Genomic DNA, 19,751 nt, shown 5'->3' with positions numbered 1-19,751 from the left:
AAATTGTCTTGTGCTTTCACCAGCGGGATCATCAGTTGATTGCCATGTGTCTTCGGGAGTTACAGCCCTCTTATAATCAAGACTCCCTCGAGGTGGGGGGGCGGCAGTGAAAAGCTGGTGAGCTACTGATAAAACTAAAACTATGCTTCTAGCATCTGCTGCAAAATAAATAATCTGCTTCTCAGAAAATGTAACAGGCACAGGCCAGCCAACTAAAAGCGGAGATCAAGCAACAGCTAGTACCCATTCTATGTCAGCTTGACAAAGCAAGACGATTTGCCCATATGGGGATACACCATCACTGTCAAAAGAGGGATCTGTGTGTATGTACCCCAGATGAACCAAACTAGTCTGTAGTAAGCAGACAGGATCTGGTGCCTCTAACCCTACCATGCAGCTGGAATCACTTAATCCTAGCTAGCTGGAGTTGATATGAAGGATAATGTCTAACTAAAATGTTATCATTAATTTCATAGATCTTCCAAGCAATTACAAAGTGGTTGACATATGACTGGGCTGCTCGCAAGCAGCATGCACATGGCATGCTAAACAAATTACACCTGAATGAAGTGTCTACTGATGACCTGAAGAGTCTCTTGGAAGAAAATATGTCAGATGTCACAGAGTGCAAGGAATTACTAGAGGAAGCAATCAAGAACCTAGCCTCCAAGGATACTGAAAAACCAACAACAGTCAAACCGTTGGAAGAATCAGAAGAATCTGATGAAGAATATGAAGATGCTTTCTTCAAAAGAATGTTCTTGCACAAAAACAAGATGAAAAAGAGCAAGGTACTTAAGGTTACACGAAGAAACGTATAAAAACCGTATAAAAGGCGTATAAAGTTGTTCTCTAAAACCGCGTTTTCTCAGCAATCAAATATCGCAGTGAGTCAAATGTTGGTGCATGGATGTATCTTTACATTATTTTTGTGTGTTTATAAAAAATTTAGAATCCGTTTGAAAATCCTTCGTTTAAATCATTTTTACGCACCATGTTCACAAGATCAAAAACACGTTCCATGCAGTTTTTTTCAAATGTTCGTTCCGTATAAAACCAAGCCGAGTGATTGATTTCTCCTTTTTTGTATTGTACTACAAATCGATTAAAGAAATAATGTTGCCATGGGGATGAACCAAATACAGTACCGATCAAATTTAAAAAGCCCGTTTTGGGGGAACATTTTCGAGAATCTTGTCTGAGAAAAAACTGTTTTGTGAAATTATCGATATCTTGATAACGAGGCGTTAATTTAGACAACTGAATACCTACATTATGTCTCAACATTCTGCCAATTGCTATCACATGTGATTTTCACTCCAAATTGAAGCTAGTATTGCAAAAAACGAGGTTTTCCTCCATCAGTTCGTTCAAAATTTCAGCGCCGACATGCGTGTTTATTCTAAGAGCCATTGTGCGGACGCGATTGTAATCAAGTAATTACATCAAATTATAGTTACATATCCGCTTCGAGAATAAGAAATTGCGTAAGCTGATGTATGGTCCAGTGGATAGAGCGTTGGACTGGGAATCTGTTATGAACAATTTTTGTGGGTTCGAGTCCCCATGTGGCTGAATTTTCTTTCCTTTTTTCTCTCTTTTCTCATTTTTACTTTCTTTCTTTCCTCTTTTCTTTCTCTTTTCTTTTTTCATTTTTTTTTATTTCTTTCTTTCTTTCTTCCTTTCTTTTCTTTCTTACTTTCTTTTTTCGTTCTTTTTTTCTTTCTTCTCTCTCTCTTTCTTTCTCTTTTTCACTATTTCTTTATTCTTTCTTGCTCCTTTCTTTTTAGTTTTATTTGATTGATTCGCTGACTGCAGTGAATCGTGATTGATTGTTTTTCACTTTATATAATTCAGAAATTTGTAGGCCTGCTAAGTCTGTCTTTTTGAATATTCTTCCCAAATTCGATTTGCAAATAATTGCTTTTTGATATTGTTGTTGATGTAATTGTTGTACCCTATTACATTGTAATCAGGGGAATAGCAGCATTGATTTATTTCATCAAAGATATCAAGGCTATAAATTCAAAATCAACACATTTTCCAGGGCGTAGCTTGACTAACTGCCCCCAATCAATTTTAAAATTTATAAAATCCTTATGAAAATTGCCGAAAATGGCTTGTACCCCTCCCCCGGCATCCGACCCGGCATGTCGCCCCTCAGGGAACCCCCCGCCCGCCCCTGACTCACGAGCTCCGGGCACGAGCTAAGCCAAGTTTCATGTCTTGACCGCGGCCGTGGATCAATATTCTATTGTAAGTAGGCCTACGTCCCAATACGCTTGTTCATTTTCTGCATGGCTGTTTCTGTTATGAACTTACGCCCCTCTGAAATCAAGCGCATGAAAAACTCTCGGCTAACCTTAAAGCCATATTATAACATTTGCTGAGGAGGACGCCCTCACTGAATTTTTAAAATTCTTTTTTTTACACGATTAAATTGTACTTTATTAAACTAATATACCCTGCAAAAATCAAGACTCTAGGTGCTGTAGTTTTGTCAAAATCCGAGATTTTGAATAAAACGACGGAACCGGCGCTTTATTATTACGATGGAATTATTAATCGAACGCATACACGATGTTGATAACACACAGTACGTACACAGCGTGTGGGACGGTGATACACAACAAAGGGTCGTACCATAACATGACCGAAGGAGTGGTACGTATTGGCGACACGTGCGCTGGTAGTAAATTCCAATTGTCTTTGCTTTGCTGTACTTGTTCGGCTCAAAATTAAAAGAGGAAATATATCTGACAGTAAAAGCTAATATTTTATGGCAAAGAAATGCTAATCTATTTTGTTTGAAAATGTTATAATATGGCTTTAATATGCTTTATGTTCAAACTCTTTTTTCTTCTTAATTCAATATGATTTAGTTTGTTCACAGGTAAAAAGCTTTGCATTGTACAGATGTTTATCACATCTGCCATCTTGTGGGTAACTAACAAACAGAAAAAGTATCAGTACGACAGCAACTTAGCTCACTTCCGGTAATTTTTACCGGCGTGAACTCTGCTGGTACGTAACGCAATGTTGAAAATCAGGTGGCAAATACGGTTTTTCAGAAAACATAAAAAAAAAAAAAATGGAATACACAAGTCGTTTCTCCCTTCATTTCCATATTGAGCCCATAGATAAGATAAGATATGAAAAATGAGTATAAGGCAAAGAATAACGTGTAAAAGTTGAATTATTGTGGAAAAAATGAATGCTTTTGGTGCGCGAAGTAGCCTAAATGAGAGAAAATGCATGTCACGATCACTAAAATGGTTATATCTACAGCTTTGAGGAAACGCCGGTCTAATGCTTTTCTGTTATGATAAACATTAATTAACCAGAGCTTGTATTAAAATTTCAGCGAAAATGAGCGGTGGAATAACCTAGTCGTAAGTTGAAAAGTTGCGTTCTTTGAGTCCTCGTGTCGTAATAAAGCGCATCGCGTTGCAAGTGTCACGATGCTTCACGAAATGGATCCCAGCCGGTAGCGCTGTCTATTATACATGTTATATTGATTAATATAGCAATTAAAAGCGTCTATTGTTATATATTTTATAAATGCAAAATACTCTATTGTATATCAAAATATTGTAGTCGTCAAAGAAGGCAGTATCATCTCATTTAACTGAAGTACAAGATTATTGTTGAGTGAGATCCTTGAACATGTTGAACGAGAAATAAGATGGCAAAAGAACACCCTTTGCCAGAACAAGATGCGATGGCTTAGTGGACAGATCGAAGGTCTGCAGTGCGAAAGGTTGAGAGTTCGATTGCCATGTTATCCTTATCGATGATTTGGAATTTTGCTGTTCGTTTTTCTTTTCTTTTTTCCTCTCCCTTTTGTCTTTAATAATATAGGCCTGATGAATGTCAGATTGAAGGCCCACTTTTTTCATGATTTATTTCTTGTTCATGTTTGATGTCTTATTAAGACTAATCCCCCATAGAACACCACAGTTAAGCAGTCAAGATATTAAGTGTTTACTTTCATTTTTATCTTGCTACTTCTGCATCAAATGTAACGTGAAAACCTTCCTGACAGTTATTTACTAATATTATAAATATTGTTATAATTTTTGGAATAACAAAACTTCAAATTTGCCCGAAATCGTATATCATGGCTTTAATAAAAATATGAAAAATAGGATTTAAAAATATGAGTTAAAATCAAATCAAAAATCAAAGAGAGGTGCTAGCGGGGTTCGAACCAAGATCGACCTTCCAAATACATGTATTTACCACTAAGCCATACCAGAGATATGATAGATTCGGTGACAATAATAGCAATGTTATTCCCACTCAGTGGCTCACTCGTGTATTCTATTTCTGGAATGAATTAACACCGTCCAAATAATGTAACACAAACCTTTATGCTGACTTTTAAAATTGTTTGAACGTTGGGGGTATTATTTTGAAGTTAAATAACCAACAATGGACAATTGACAATGAAAGTTTCTTTGCAGGAAAAACATCGGCCGTACAATATATGGCGTGACAGTAGTCACGCACAAAGATAAACATTTCAACATGTTCAATATGTGACTAGAAATATACCCCAACCAAAAATCATGAAATTTTCAGGCAAGCTAACTTTAGTTATTCTATAACATGACACCCATTTTTGATTCCGGCGCTTTTTCTTGCTTGATGATATGAACATTTTTGTGTTTGGACATGTTCAAGCTTCTTTTTTTCCATTTAATTCAACTTTCACACGTTATTTGTTGCTTTACACAAATGTTTGATATCTTATCTGTGGTCAGGGTACATAAATGGAGCAATATACGACCCGTGTCTTCCATTTCTGGAGCTATTTTGATAAAAAGCGTTTGCCGGCTAAAATTTCAACATTGTGTTACGTAACCCGTGTTCACTAACCCGTATAAATTTTCTGTCGAACAAAAGAGGTCACGAAGTTGCTGTCGTACTGTATGGTCATTGAAAAGATCAGATGTAGAAAGTCTAATGCGCACAAATTAATACAAACCAGGGTTAAAATTATGTATAAATACAATAGCTAATATGCATGATAGGCAATGAAGTAGAATAATGGCAATTAGCCAGATGTAGCATTTTAGTGTTAATAACGCTAATTAGCTTAATTGAAGATGACTCAAATGAGAGGGGCACAATTAGCGCTATTACCGCAATTAGCGTCATTTAGCATTTTAGCACTAATAACATTAATTAGCGGTACCTACACTCTGTCGCTAATATGCTAAATTGAAGATGACCTAGTGAGAGTGGTTTCTGAGTGCTAGGTACCGCTAATTAGCGTTATTAGCGCTAAAACACTACATCACGCTAATTAGCACTAATTGTGCCCCATTAACTGGGCATCTTCAATTTATCATTAGTGCTGAAAACGCTACATCACCCTAATTAGCGCCTATATTGCTAATAACAAGAACGTACTAATCAAGTTAAACAAACAAAATTTGGGAATTTGCTACACAAAATAAATATTGAAATAGCACTTTTTGCAACTCAAATAAATGCTGGAAATCCAACGCTGCTTAATTCAGTAATTTGCTTGCTGACATTGATTTTCTTCTTTCAGAATTATTCACAGCTGATATCGAAATTAAGGGCACTGTCATCAACCAAAACTGCTTTCCAACGACACAGAGGTTCAGGTCAGTAAATAAATAAATTTGTACTCGAATGTGAATTTATCAGTAACAGAATTTTTCTATATTCAAGGTTAAAACTTTTGAAGCAGTTCATTAAAAATAATCTATATAATAATACGCATCGTCTGTGTGTCTCTCTGTGTGTCTGTCCGCCTATTTTCTCGGAGACTAGGGGTCGCACGTTCCTCAAACTTGGTGGGTGGGTGCACCTTGACCCCACACAGAACAAGTTACAAGTTTAGTGGGTCAAGGTCACCTAAGGTCATCTAGGGGTCATCTGAGGTCAAATAACTTAAAACTGTCGTATGGGCATGAAACTTGGTGGGTACAGTCAACATTTAGAACCAAATTTTTTGAAAGTCATTTTGGGGTCATCTGGGGTCATCTGAGGTCAAATAATTGAAAACTGTCATATGGGTATGAAACTTGGTGGGTACAATCAACATTTAGAACAAAATTTTGGTATGTCGTTTCGGGGTCATCAGGGGTCATCTGAGGTCAAATTAGTAAAAACTGTTGGATGGACATGAAACTTAGTGGGTACAGTCACCATTTAGAGCCAAATATTTTTGGAAAGGCCATTTCGGGGTCATCCAAGGTCATCCAGGGGTCAGCTGAGGTCATATTAGTAAATACTGTCGTATGGGCATGAAACTTGGTGGATACAGTCACCATTTTAAGCCAAATTTTGTGATGGTCATTTAGGGGGTCATATGAGGTCAAATAACTAAATATTGTCGGATTGGCATGAAACTTGGTGGGTACAGTCACAATTTCGAGCCAAATTTTTTGAAAGTCATTTTGGGGTCATCTGAGGTTAAATAATTGAAAACTGTCATATGGGTATGAAACTTGGTGGGTACAATCAACATTTAGAGCCAAATTTTGGTAGGTCGTTTCGTGGTCATCAGGGGTCATCTGAGGTCAAATTAGTAAAAACTGTTGGATGGACATGAAACTTAGTGGGTACAGTCACCATTTAGAGCCAAATATTTTTGGAAAGGCCATTTTGGGGTCATCCAAGGTCATCCAGGGGTCAGCTGAGGTCATATTAGTAAATACTGTCGTATGGGCATGAAACTTGGTGGATACAGTCACCATTTCAAGCCAAATTTTGTGATGGTCATTTAGGGGTCATCAGGGGTCATTTAAGGTCAAATAACTAAAAATTGTTGGATGGGCATGAAACTTGGTAGGTACAGTCACCATCAGCCCCGCCATTAGCCAGGTAATCGCGCCCAGCCGAGAACCGCCAAATACGGGTAACCGCCTAGTTTGTTAATAATTTGATATCATTTCTGACTTTTAAATGGCACTAATTGGTCTGTTAAATTGTTAAATATCACAGCTTAAAAACAATAAAATACAAAAGAAATACGTGCCACCAAAATAAAAACAATTGTTGTATTTTTCACTTTATTCAACCGGTAACTTTTGAACCTGATGTCACATTCTAATCAAACAGTACTGCCTGCCAAATTTTAAATTTGCATAAAACAGAAAATTACATTTAAAAATAACTTAAGTGCACTTGGCACCTGCAACGCAGCTTTCATTCAGGTACCGCTATCATATAATAATACACTTAACAACACAATCAATCAACAAATACAATATTAATTTAAGTTTTTGTTTTAATCACTGAAGGTTTGAAAACATTTCAATCAGAGAACACCTTCTGCGATGTAACCATCAGAGTTGCCTCCAAGTCATTCCCTGCTCATAAGAACATCCTGGCTGCAAGCAGTGGCTACTTCAAGACCATGTTTACATCTGGATTCCAGGAAGCTGAGGTATCACTAGATGGTGATGGAGATATATTTGAGATGATTCTTGATTGCATCTATGCCGGTGACACAAGTGATTGGACTACTGACAATATCATTGAAGTGCTGAATATGGCTTTTTACTTAAAAGCTGATTCAGTAGTAAAATGTTGCAACCATTTCCTTGAACTTGAGTTGGGCAAAAATTTGTCCTATTCTGTGCGTCATAGTTGTGGTTCCAAGTACATTTCCCTGCAACAAGCATTTGAGATATCACAGCGGCCTGAACCCGAATTGTTCAATACTGCAGAACTTGCCAAAGATTACATGACAGAAAACTTCACCTACTTGTCAAAGCATCCAGATTTCTTGGATCAAACAACAACAGAATGCATGGAAACATTTCTAGAAACCTACTGTACATCTAGATCTGGACATCACAAAGAAGTAAGTTTTACCATTCACTAACTAAAATAAACACATAACAACACAAAGATTAAACTTTCACATCTAGCTGTTCTTGCCTTCATAAATGCAAATTTATTCAATCAACTCACTACCTACAAGGAAACAGTCAGATGTGATAGGTTGCCAGTCTGATGAAACCAATAGTGTAGTGGTGAAATGTCACTAAAATGTGAGTCTAATAACAACTGGAAAGAAAAAGAGCAAGGTACACCAACTTGATGTGGGGAAACAAGTAAAATACAAACTAGACGGTATGCAAAGGGGGACAATATACAACAAATTCAATAGCCAAAATTACCAATTCCAAGGCCCACAGAAGTGTTAATCTGCAAAAACAAAAGTGCACTAGAACAAGTGATGAAATTCACACTGCACATAAAAAGACACGCTAACCAAACAACCAATGTATGCACAACAGGCAAAGTTCGATGACCAAAAATTGCCAATTCCAGAGCCTACAGAAGTGTCAAGAAAACAATACAAAAGTACACTGGAAGTGATAAAAATCACTGTTTTTACATAAGTAAAACCAAACAGACAAAAAACAAATGACATTTCGAGCCGATAAACTGCTTTTCATCAGGGACAGACAACAAAATACACTGTAGTTTCAAAACAAAATTCAAGTCAAAAACTGAAGTCAAATTTAAGAACTCAGTAGGAAACAAGACAACAAGCTCAGTGCAAAATAAGCTGTCTTTTTACTCAATGCAAACAAGTCTGACACTTTCATATCTTTTGGATTGATGTTTTTGGGGTTACGTTATTTTTTTGACAAACATTTGCTTTTTTCTTTCCATTACTATTATATTGTGAAGTGCCATAATCCCGGGCCATAATACCTGTGGTATATGTTGGAAAAATATTTTACCTGATTTCCATGTTGGCATTTATAAGCTGTATTTTGGCTTGAAAGGGTGACAATTTTTGTCAGTATTTCGCCATTTTTATTTTCTCAGATGACCTGACTTTTTGAGGTTATCTAGAAACAAACAAACAAACTTTCTAACCAGTTGTTTTCGTTATCATAACTACAGTTAGCCCTTTGAAAAGTAAACTTCTTTTTTTTTTTTTTTTTTTTTGAGGGTCCTGTTTTTTTCTGATCATGATGTCAGCAGTGAAAACTAGAGGAGTAATGACATGGGGCCAGCCCTCGAATTAACCCACGGCACCGATGGCATATTGCTGTGGGTGCCCACCCCCATTGCCGTAATGCCCTCAAAATATGTCCTTTACCAACGGCAGTCACTTGCCGTGCCCTTAAATTTTCCGAAAAATTGTGGAAAATTAAAATCGAAAATCTTGAACACGATCGCTATTTTGAGCATCGTAACCCAGCTATCAATCAATAGTTTGTTGTGAATTAATATTCATTACCCCTACGTAAGCTTACATATGCAGCCAATCACATCGGCTTTTATACATAGAAATCTGACTTCATTTTCCCGATTGGTCAGGGAAATACCTTCAGCTTACTATTGACCAATCAGAAACGCTGTTAGTAACTAAGCTTCCTCATGTCATGAACAAAATCCGAGTGCTGGGCAAATCAATTGATCTCTCGATTAGCAAACATTGACTTCCCATTGCAAACCGATGGTGATACCCTTCCGGTATCGTCTTATCTTGTACATGTGAGCCCATCTCTAGATATGTTTTGCACGAAATAGTTTTTATCCCGGCGAATTTGATCAATATTATTACCAAAGTTACAGCTGTTTCACCGCTGTTTCGAGTCAGTTTTGCAGCTCAGAACTAGGGATCGCAAAATTTAAGTAAATTAAACTGTTGATTTTTGACTGCTTTGTATTATTTAAGCAGGTTTTTTGAGCAATCAGGTTAGTTTTAGTGTAAAGTTGAGAGTCGAATTTTTTTTTGGTCGAATTCAGCTGACAGCAATGCATCTATTCGCTTTTGAAAAATTGCATGGTGCCCTTCTCAAATTTTCAACAGTTGCCATGATGCCCTTTTGAAATATTACAAATTGCCGCGCTGCCTTGCCTTTTCAGTGATAATCCAAGGCAATTATCAACTTGCCCTAAAAAGGTGCCGTGCCCCTTCAGATCCTTAATTCGAGGGCTGCATGGGGCACTAGCCTAATTGGTTTGGGATAAAACCATCAAAGGCCAGGAATCTGTGAAATACATCTACTTGGGTGTAAATATTGATCATCTTGTGTCTGGGGTAGCACTAGTGATTTGTGTGTAGCTACACATTTTTTTCATGTGACAGAAAGAGTGCTCATATCATTTTTAGTGCAATGCACATACTGATGAAATAAAATGGCTAAGTTAAAAATGTTAGTTTTTTATTTTCATGATAATACTATACTACAAATTTCAATTAAATGAACACAGCCTGACATAGCATGACATTTTTCGCATACACTGGCGATGTACGTGTGCGTGTGTAACGCAGAAGTGAATCCAACCATATACCAATGCATGCATGATTGATAAGTATTTTAATTATTGATCCAAGGTTGTGTGTTCACATTGCAGTTTGAAATACGAGATATGCAATCCCAGTTGGATCGTGCACAGCTGCTGAAAGCTGTGTTCATTCAATTGAAATTTCTAGTATAATACAATAAATATTGCATTTGCAGAGGACCTTTGAGATTGTTACCATGTGGGTCAACCATGACTTGGATCAACGTAAGCAAGTGGCCAAACACTACCTCAAGAGGTTTGAGGTGTTTCTAGTCATTTCTTCTGCTGCACTGCAGGAAGCCCTGAGTAATGGAATGAAAGACATTCCCGAGTGTAAAATAATACTGGAGAAAGCCATAGCCATGAACAACAAAACAATGTCCCTGCAACAAGCATTTGAGATATCACAGTGGCCTGAACCTGAATTGTTCAATACTACAGTACTTGCCAAAGCATACATCAACAAGTTCAACTTCATCCACTTGTCAAAGCATGATCCCGATTTCTTGGATCAAACAACAACAGAATGCATGGAAACATTTCTACAAACCTACTTTGATGGATCTGAATATTATAGTCAACCAGACAAACATGTAAGTTTTATAGAATAGCAAGAATGGTCAACCATACCATTTAAGCACACTCCCTATAAGACTAACAAAAAAAATACTATCACATTGTCAGATCAGTATAAACTTGTACATCAAGCTGAATATCAATTCACTTTATATTCACTTTCTTGACATAACTGTGCACCAGCCAAATATGTTCAAACTATTAAATTGACATTATGTCACATGCTGTGCTTTTCTATTATTAGTGAGCAGAATTCTTTCAAGTTTTTGGAAATTCCATCATTGCATTCAGTAGTAAAACATTTTGAGCAGTTTAAAAAAAATGACCTCAAACAACCTGAAATGTGACCTTAAATATAGAGTACACAATACATCACTACTACTCATTGATGCTTGTGTCCAAATTACATGGCCAGAGGAAAAACTCTGGAACATGAGCTTTTATTTAACAACTCACGTCCGGCGTATCTGTGTGGTTTACTTCACTCGGCATGCCTTGAATTTTAATGTTATGGGGCACCCATTTTCAAAGCCACTTGGCAAAGACAAAGGACAACAAATCATGAAGAATGCCTTGAAGTTGGCAAAGATCTGGGGCACCATGCAAAGCCAAAACTAAAAAAGGGCAGACAATGGCCTTGGTGGCCTCCCTGAAATTCGAACCCTGTCGCTCGGCCTCATGAAGTAAACCATGTAGATGCTGTTACATTACTGTTAAACAGGATTGAATCCCTAATTGTATTTGCAGAGGACTTTGGAGATTGTTACCAAGTGGGTCAATTACAACTTGGATCAACGTAAACATCTTGCTGTAGCCTACCTGAAGAAGTTTAAGCTACATGAGCTTCAATCTGACACCCTGCAGGTTGCCCTGGATTGGGGAATGAAATATATTCCTGAGTGTAAAACAGCACTGGAGGAAGTGATAGCCATGAAAAACAAAACAATGTCTCTGCAACAAGCATTTGAGATATTACAATGCCCAGAAAATGAGTTGTCACAATTTGCGAAGTTTGTCAAGAAATACATGGAAGAAAACTTAACCAACTTGTCAAAACAGCCAGATTTCTTGGATCAAACAACAGCAGAATGCATGGAATCAGTACTTACATCTTACTTTGACAACACTGGCATTCGAAACAACAGCTACAGCTATCGTAAGGAGAAAGATCATCATGTGAGTATCATAATTTTATTAGATTACCCCCAATTCCCATATATAATCAGTATTTTTTGATACATCATTACATGTGACAGAAGGGGAGCTGCTTTCATGATACACCTGAAGATGAGAGATTCTACCCAAAGTACCAACTCAAATTTGGTCCATGTGTAATGCAATGGTAAATCTGCCATTTAGAGAATAAATGACAGGAATGTTTGTTTTGCTATCCTCTACCGTGTGATAGACGACAGACAGGTCCAATATTTTGAGTAGTGGATGCCAGCACTTACAAGCTAACCACAGCTTCTGACTAAGAAATTGGTTTGTAACTCTTGGAGGGTAAATAGTGTACCTATGGCATTTTTCGGCAACAGCCCAAAATCAAATGATAATTTGCATCTGTAAGTAATTAGTTTGAGCATTACAAAAGCTTGCTCAATTTGCACTTACCTGGATTACAGTGGCCTTAAAGTTAGGGCGTCTGACACATAATTGCAAGGTTGCAGGTTCAAACCCAGTCAGGGCAAACATAGTGTGTCCTTGGGCAAGACACTTTGGTCCACTCAAGGTGAACAATGGGGAGCTATTAGGGGTAGTCATACCAGCATATCGGTAGTCATATATGCGCAGAACCTCAGGGGCATTAATTACAAAGAATACAGTCACAACAAAGTTTAACTTTGAATCAAAAGTTTGCCAGATGTTGAAATTCTCCAAAAGTACACTATTTTGCCCTCCATGAGCGATTGGCAAAAATGGCAGAACCAGTACTCTTTGGTTGTATCGGATTAGTATAATCATAGAAGAACATGATTATTACACCTTTAGGATTACCATCTGGTTCCGCTCATCCATTATCTCACTTTATTAATATTGACCCCTGTATGCAAATTGTGATCACCTTTTCCTGCCAAAAGCTACTTCATGTTATTATTTTGTAAATTAAATCAAATACTAGAACTAAAATTTGCAACTCACTTTGCTACGTTGTGTCCGAAAGCATCGGACTTCATCAGGCATCTGATTGAAGATGTGATGACGTCAGATGTTGTGACGTAGACGGCGAGGAATGTCTTGTAATGCTGGGTCCCATATGTGTGACAACTGGAAGCGGAGTCCCCTTTTCTGTTAATGGCGGGTTCCTCCACTCTCTCCCATATGTATTCTTTAACTCCTCGCTCAAACCACTTCTCCTTATCTAGGATAACGGCTTCCTCAGGTTTGAAGAAGTGTTCAGTTTTCTTATTACAGTGGTTGTAAACAGCGGAGTTTTGGGCTTCGCTGGAGTTAGGGCACCTGTGTTGGTTCAATTGCGCTCGTAGAGATTGTCTTGTCTCGCCTATATAGATGTCACTACAGTCCGGGGCAGCACAGGTAATGCCATAAAGTAGATTGCACTGTTTATCTCTGAGGGGTTTGTCCTTGACATGCACAAGCTTCCTCCGTAGGATGTTGGTAGGTTTGAAGCATGTAGTGATGCTGAAGGGCTTGAAAGAGTTCTTTAGCCTTTCATATAACCCAGCGATGTATGGGATAGTTACCTGTGTGCGATTGACACAGTTTGCCTCTCCTGTGGTAGATTTAGTGGAGGAGTCCGCCATTAACAGAAAAGGGGGACTCCGCTTCCAGTTGTCACACGCATGGGACCCGGCGTTACGAGACATTCCTCGCCGTCTGACGTCACAACATCTTCAATCAGATGTCTGATGAAGTCTTGATGCTTTCGGACGCAACGTAGCAAAGTGCAAATTTTAGTTCCAGTATTTGATTTAATTTACAAAATAACTACTGGATGAATAATCTACACCAAGATACTACTTCATCTTAATTCCTATGAAGCATTTTAGTATACCAATTGATGTGAACATCTGTGGTAGCAGTGCTGCTTTGCACCCCACCCCCTACCATAGTACCATCTAGAAAAAAAAATTAATGTAGCTCATTTACCATTACCAATATGTATTTGCAGAAGACTTTTGAGATTGTTACCAGTTGGGTCAACCATGACTTAGATCAACGTAAACAAGTGGCCGTAGTCTACCTCAAGAAGTTTGAGCTACATCTCTTTTCTTCTGATGCACTGCAGAAAGCCCTGGATGATGGAATGAAATATATTCCTGAGTGTAAAACAGTACTTGAGGAAGCCATAGCCTTGATCAACAAAACAATGTCTCTGCAACAAGCATTTGAGATTTTACAACGCCCAGAAAACAAGTTGTCTGACTTTGCAAAGTTCATCAAAAAATACATGGAAGAAAACTTCACCTACTTGTCAAAGCAGCCAGATTTCTTGGATCAAACAAAAACAGAATGCATGGAATCACTAGTAAAAACTTGCTTTGAGAACACTAGTAATACAACTGTGTACATGTACTACAGACACAGACATCTAAAGGAGAACAATCATGTGAGTATATTGTAAATTTATTGCATTACCCCAATTCCAAAAAATATCTGAATTTTTGTTTTTGATTTTTCACCATTTAATGACAGAAGGAGTGCTGATTGTTTGATTAACTTAATATGCACCTGTCTATAAAACTAAAATGGCTAAAGCTCTTTATAATAGCTGCATCAATGGAGGGCAGTCGAGGCAGCCATCCTTTCCCATCAAATATTCTACAAGGAAGCTCCCAATCAACCTTGTGGTTGAGATAAGATCAACCAGAGATCTTTCAATCAATCAATCAATCAATCAATGTTATAAAATATATCCCTGCTATCAGATAAGGGGCTCACTTCAGAAAGGTGATTAATTGTTATCTAGGCCATCACTTGTTGTCAGCACCTTCAACCTTGCTGAATGTAACTGCCTCAACATAAAAGCATATATGCAAATTTCTAACTTTGTTACAGGTCCAAGAGCATTATTACTTACTTACTGTAACTCATTTAGTTTTAAAAACAATCCATCTAAACCTTATCATATGCTTATGATTCATGATTCTGCCTTCTTGAATGAAAAAAGGCCTGATCATTGCAAAATTGCAAACATAACATTTTTTGCAATGGCCAGGAACAAGGTATATTCTACAAAAACTTCACTTCGCCACGATAGAAACAGTATGATATTTTCAACAAGTAAGGAAAAGCAGCAACAAACACAAAAGGTGTATGCTTGTTATGGTATAATACAAAAACATTTTAATTGTTATTTTTTACTAGCCTACTTCCCGCCCAGGGAAATTTGACAAACATCAATGACACTGCCAACCCTGTCTTGGGATCGAATTAGGTCAATATGCGAAAATACTTAAATCTAATTTAATTTTGTCACCTGAAAGTAATAGATCATTACCAAGGTTGATCAAAATACTTCTTCTGGGGAGGGCGAAGTGGGGTGTAAAAAGACGACAAAGTCAACGGTTACCCATGGGTCATATACACAATTTTTATGTTTCCGATAATGGCTTGATTGGGCAAAGACTTGCTGAAAATAAATTTGGAGGCATGGGAGATAAAAAAAAAACAGCCAGAGATCATCCAAAGGTCAAAAGGCCATCTAGAGGTCAAATTGTAAATTGCTCAGATTTAACTGAAACTTGGTGAACTCAACATGAGGATGTGGAAAACAAGCTTAAAATCCTGATTTTTGTTGTTGTTGTTGATAAAGTCATCATGATTATACATTGCAAGCTATAACTTTGGATGTTGTCAAAGATGTTGCAAGAAAGACAAGTAGGGACAAAGAAAGTCAAAAGAGCTCTAATAAAGTGTAAACCAGACTGCATAAACGTCCAGTTTACTATTACTGCTCTTGTTTAGGAAATACCTGAAAGTTCCACAAATAAGTTCATCAGGATTGTCAATGAAATATATATTCCAACATGTTTTATGTGATTTCTTCAAAATGGTAGTGTTCCTACCAAATCTGTGTCTATAGATTCCTCTACCTTTCGAAAATGTATTCTTTTGTATGCCGTGCATGAATAATTAATAAGTTGCAGCACTTTTCTTAATGCATTTCTGAGACTTCACAGGTGCCCCAAGTATTACCTCATACTGACTACCATGAAACCAGTTGATATAATCATACAAATATAATATTAAATTTGCAGATTTTTGAGCCTGTTACCAGATGGGTCAACCATGACTTAGATCATCGAAAGCAACTGGCTATAAACAACCTTAAGAAGTTCAAGCTACATAAGCTTCCATCTGACATGCTACAGAAAGCCCTGGATGGTGGAATAAGACATATCCCTGAGTGTAAAACAATACTGGAGGAGGCAATAGCCATACAAACCAAGACTATGTCTTTACAAAGGGCATTTGAGATTTCACAGCGACCTATACAACGAGTTTCTGATATGGCAGAGCATGCACAGAAGTACATAAAAGAAAACTTCACCTACTTGTCAAAGCAGCCAGATTTTTTGGATCAAACAACAACAGAATGCATGGAAAACTTTCTACAAACTCACCTTGACTACAATTACAGTGGTCATAAAGAGAAAGATGTAAGTATTGTATTTTTATTGCACCAGCCCAGTCTTCAGAAGTAGAGAGAATACTTTCATCTTTGTCAATGATGGAAAAAAAGCACCCACCAAAATGAGTTACTGAGTGCTTAAATCTGTATTTATATTTAGCTTCCTTTACCTTTCAAAAAATGTCTACTTTTGCATGTTGTGTGTGGGTGTCTATAAAACTAAGACCTAAGACCCAAAAACTATGACCTGTAAAACTTAAACTAAGACCTACTAAACTAAGACCTGTTAAATTTGCAGATTTTTGAGCCTGTTACCAGATGGGTCAACCATGACTTAGATCATCGAAAGCAACTGGCTATATACAACCTTAAGAAGTTCAAGCTACATAAGCTTCCATCTGACATGCTACAGAAAGCCCTGGATGGTGGAATAAGACATATCCCTGAGTGTAAAACAATACTGGAGGAGGCAATAGCCATACAAACCAAGACTATGTCTTTACAAAGGGCATTTGAGATTTCACAGCGTCCTATACAACGAGTTTCTGATATGGCAGAGCATGCACAGAAGTACATAAAAGAAAACTTCACCTACTTGTCAAAGCAGCCAGATTTTTTGGATCAAACAACAACAGAATGCATGGAAAACTTTCTACAAACTCACCTTGACTACAATTACAGAGGTCATAAAGAGAACGATGTAAGTATTGTATTTTTATTGCACCAGCTCAATCTCCAGAAGTAGAGAGAATACTTTTCTCTTTGCAAACAATGGAAAAATAAGCACCCACCAAAATGAGTTACTGAGTGCTTAAATCTGTATTTATATTTAGCTTCCTCTGCCTTCCGAATACTGTATCTTTCGTATTTTGTGCATGGGTGTCTATAAAACTTAAGACCTACGACCTAAGACCTGTTAAAATTTTAGAGCTAAGACCTGTAAAACTTAGATCTGTAAAAATAAGACCTTTAACACCAAAACCTATTGAATTAAAATCGATAAAACTAAGATAGGCACCGGAGTTTTGCGCGATTTAAAACAGCAAAATGCGCTGGCCACTTTTCAAAATGCGCGAAAATGCGCCAAAAAATAGGTCAAAATGCGCTAAAATGCGTGATCCCCTGTTATCAATGCAAAACACGAAAAAACATCGGTAAAACGATGGCATGTCAATCAATTACGACCGACTTACGGTTCATTTCCGGGTTCATTTCCAGTTTATGGAAAAAATAAAAAATAAAGATGGCGACCATCACAAATTGTCGATCGAAATGTCGAAAAGCAAGGGTAAATTTCCCACATTATGCTTGGTTTAATGATCGTTATTTGTATTTTGATGTACATAAGTGAAGTTAGAACCAATATTGCGTGAATTTTCTTGTAAATGCTGCTGATTTGGGGCATAAAATCGTAAGTTTTAACTTAAAGCTTATCGATGGGTCAAAATCATGAACATTCTCGATGGAACCCAAAATGCGCTTTGGACACCCAAATGCGCGAAAATGTGCGCTTTTGCGGCGAACCGCGCAAAACTCCGGTGCCTAAACTAAGACCTATATAACTAAGACAAAAAGATGAGAGTATTGTAAATTTATTGCACCATGCAGCCCAGTTTCCAGAAGCAGAGATAATACTTTCCTCTTTACCAATGATGGAAAAATAAGCACCCATCAAAAATGAGGTACTTGGTGCTTAAATCTGTTTAAATTTACATGTAGCTTCCACTAATCTTTCCAAAAATGTATAATTTTTTTGTACATACATGTACATGCATAATTAATAAGTTATGACATTTTACTGAATGCATTTTGAAGACTTCACAGGCACACATTTAAGTATTACTTCATACTTATACTGTGTAATACCTCTTACTTGCTACCGTGTAGTACATCTTGATAAATCACATGAATATGGTAAATACTGTATTTGCAGGAGACTTTTGAGGCTGTTACCAGATGGGTCAACTATGACTTAGATCACAGAAAGCAACTTGTTATAGACTACCTTGAGAAATTCAAGCTACATATGCTTCAAGCTGACATACTACAGAAAGCCCTGGATGGTGGAATAAGACATATTCCTGAGTGTAAAACAATACTGGAGGAGGTGATAGCCATACAAACCAAGACTATGTCTCTACAAAGGGCTTTTGAGATTTCACAGCAACATATCTCACGAGTTTCTGATAGGGCACAGCATGTAAAGAAGTACATGGAAGAAAACTTCACCTACTTGTCAAAGCAGCCAGATTTCTTGGATCAAACAACAACAGAATGCATGGAAAAGTTTCTACAAACTTACCTTGATCACTACAATTATGTATATCATAAGGAGAAAGGTGTAAGTATTGTAAATTTATTGCACCAGCCCAGTCTCCAGAAGAGAGCATACATGTTCTTTGCAAACAATGAAAAAATAAGCACCTTCCAAAAATGAGTTACCTTTCAAAAAATGTACACTTTTGTATGTTGTGCGTGGGTGTCTATAAGATAAGACCTATATAAGATGAGAGTATTGTAAATTTATTGCACCAGCTCAGTCTCCAGAAGTAGAGATAATACTTTTCTCTTTACCAACGATGGAAAAGTAAGCACCCACCAAAATGAGTTACTAGGTGCCTATATTTGTGTTTATATTTAGCTTCCTCTACCTGTCGAAAAATGTATACTTTGCCAGCGTGTAGTACATCTTGATAAATCACATGAATAATGGTAAATAATGTATTTGCAGGATATTTTTGAGACTGTTACCAGATGGGTCAACCATGACTTAGATCATCGAAAGCAAATTGCTATAAACTACCTTGAGAAGTTCAAGCTGCATAGATACACAATTCCTTCTGACACTCTACAGAAAGCATTCGATGGTGGACTGAGAGACATTCCTGAGTGTAAAACAATACTGGAGGAAGCGATAGCCATGCAAACCAAGACTATGTCTCTACAAAGGGCATTTGAGATTTCACAGCAACCTATACCACAAGTTTCTGATATGGCACAGTATGCAAAGAAGTACATGGAAGAAAATTTCACCTACTTGTCAAAGCAGCCAGATTTCTTGGATCAAACAACAACAGAATGCATGGAAAACTTTCTACAAACTCACCTTGACTACAATTACAGAGGTCATAAAGAGAAAGATGTAAGTATTGTATTTTTATTGCACCAGCCCAGTCTTCAGAAGTAGAGAGAATACTTTCCTCTTGCAAACAATGGAAAAATTAAAAACCAACCAAAAATGAGCTACCGGATGCTTAAATCTGTGTTTATATTTAGC

At 37.3% G+C, this 19,751-nt stretch overlaps 2 protein-coding genes across 2 annotated transcripts in view; one reads left to right on the top strand and one right to left on the bottom strand.

Annotated features, from left to right (window-relative positions):
• Positions 1–19,751, bottom strand: part of LOC140158359 (tetratricopeptide repeat protein 37-like) — a 149,318-nt gene that overhangs the window by 80,181 nt on the left and 49,386 nt on the right. The window lies entirely within an intron of this gene.
• The window catches only part of LOC140158665 (uncharacterized), a 42,096-nt gene that overhangs the window by 7,319 nt on the left and 15,026 nt on the right, over positions 1–19,751 (top strand). The window contains exons 2-11 of the mRNA XM_072181843.1: positions 477–791; positions 5,564–5,639; positions 7,284–7,849; positions 10,479–10,895; positions 11,626–12,054; positions 14,012–14,449; positions 16,101–16,502; positions 16,773–17,174; positions 18,408–18,815; positions 19,206–19,616. Of these exons, the coding sequence (XP_072037944.1) occupies positions 477–791; positions 5,564–5,639; positions 7,284–7,849; positions 10,479–10,895; positions 11,626–12,054; positions 14,012–14,449; positions 16,101–16,502; positions 16,773–17,174; positions 18,408–18,815; positions 19,206–19,616 (3,864 nt within the window). The remainder of the gene's footprint in view (positions 1–476; positions 792–5,563; positions 5,640–7,283; positions 7,850–10,478; positions 10,896–11,625; positions 12,055–14,011; positions 14,450–16,100; positions 16,503–16,772; positions 17,175–18,407; positions 18,816–19,205; positions 19,617–19,751) is intronic.

Source organism: Amphiura filiformis, chromosome 8 (assembly GCF_039555335.1).
Source record: "Amphiura filiformis chromosome 8, Afil_fr2py, whole genome shotgun sequence".
Classification (NCBI taxonomy): domain Eukaryota; kingdom Metazoa; phylum Echinodermata; class Ophiuroidea; order Amphilepidida; family Amphiuridae; genus Amphiura; species Amphiura filiformis.
Note: the sequence above shows the minus strand (reverse complement) of the source record. Positions and strands in the feature narration are given on the sequence as shown.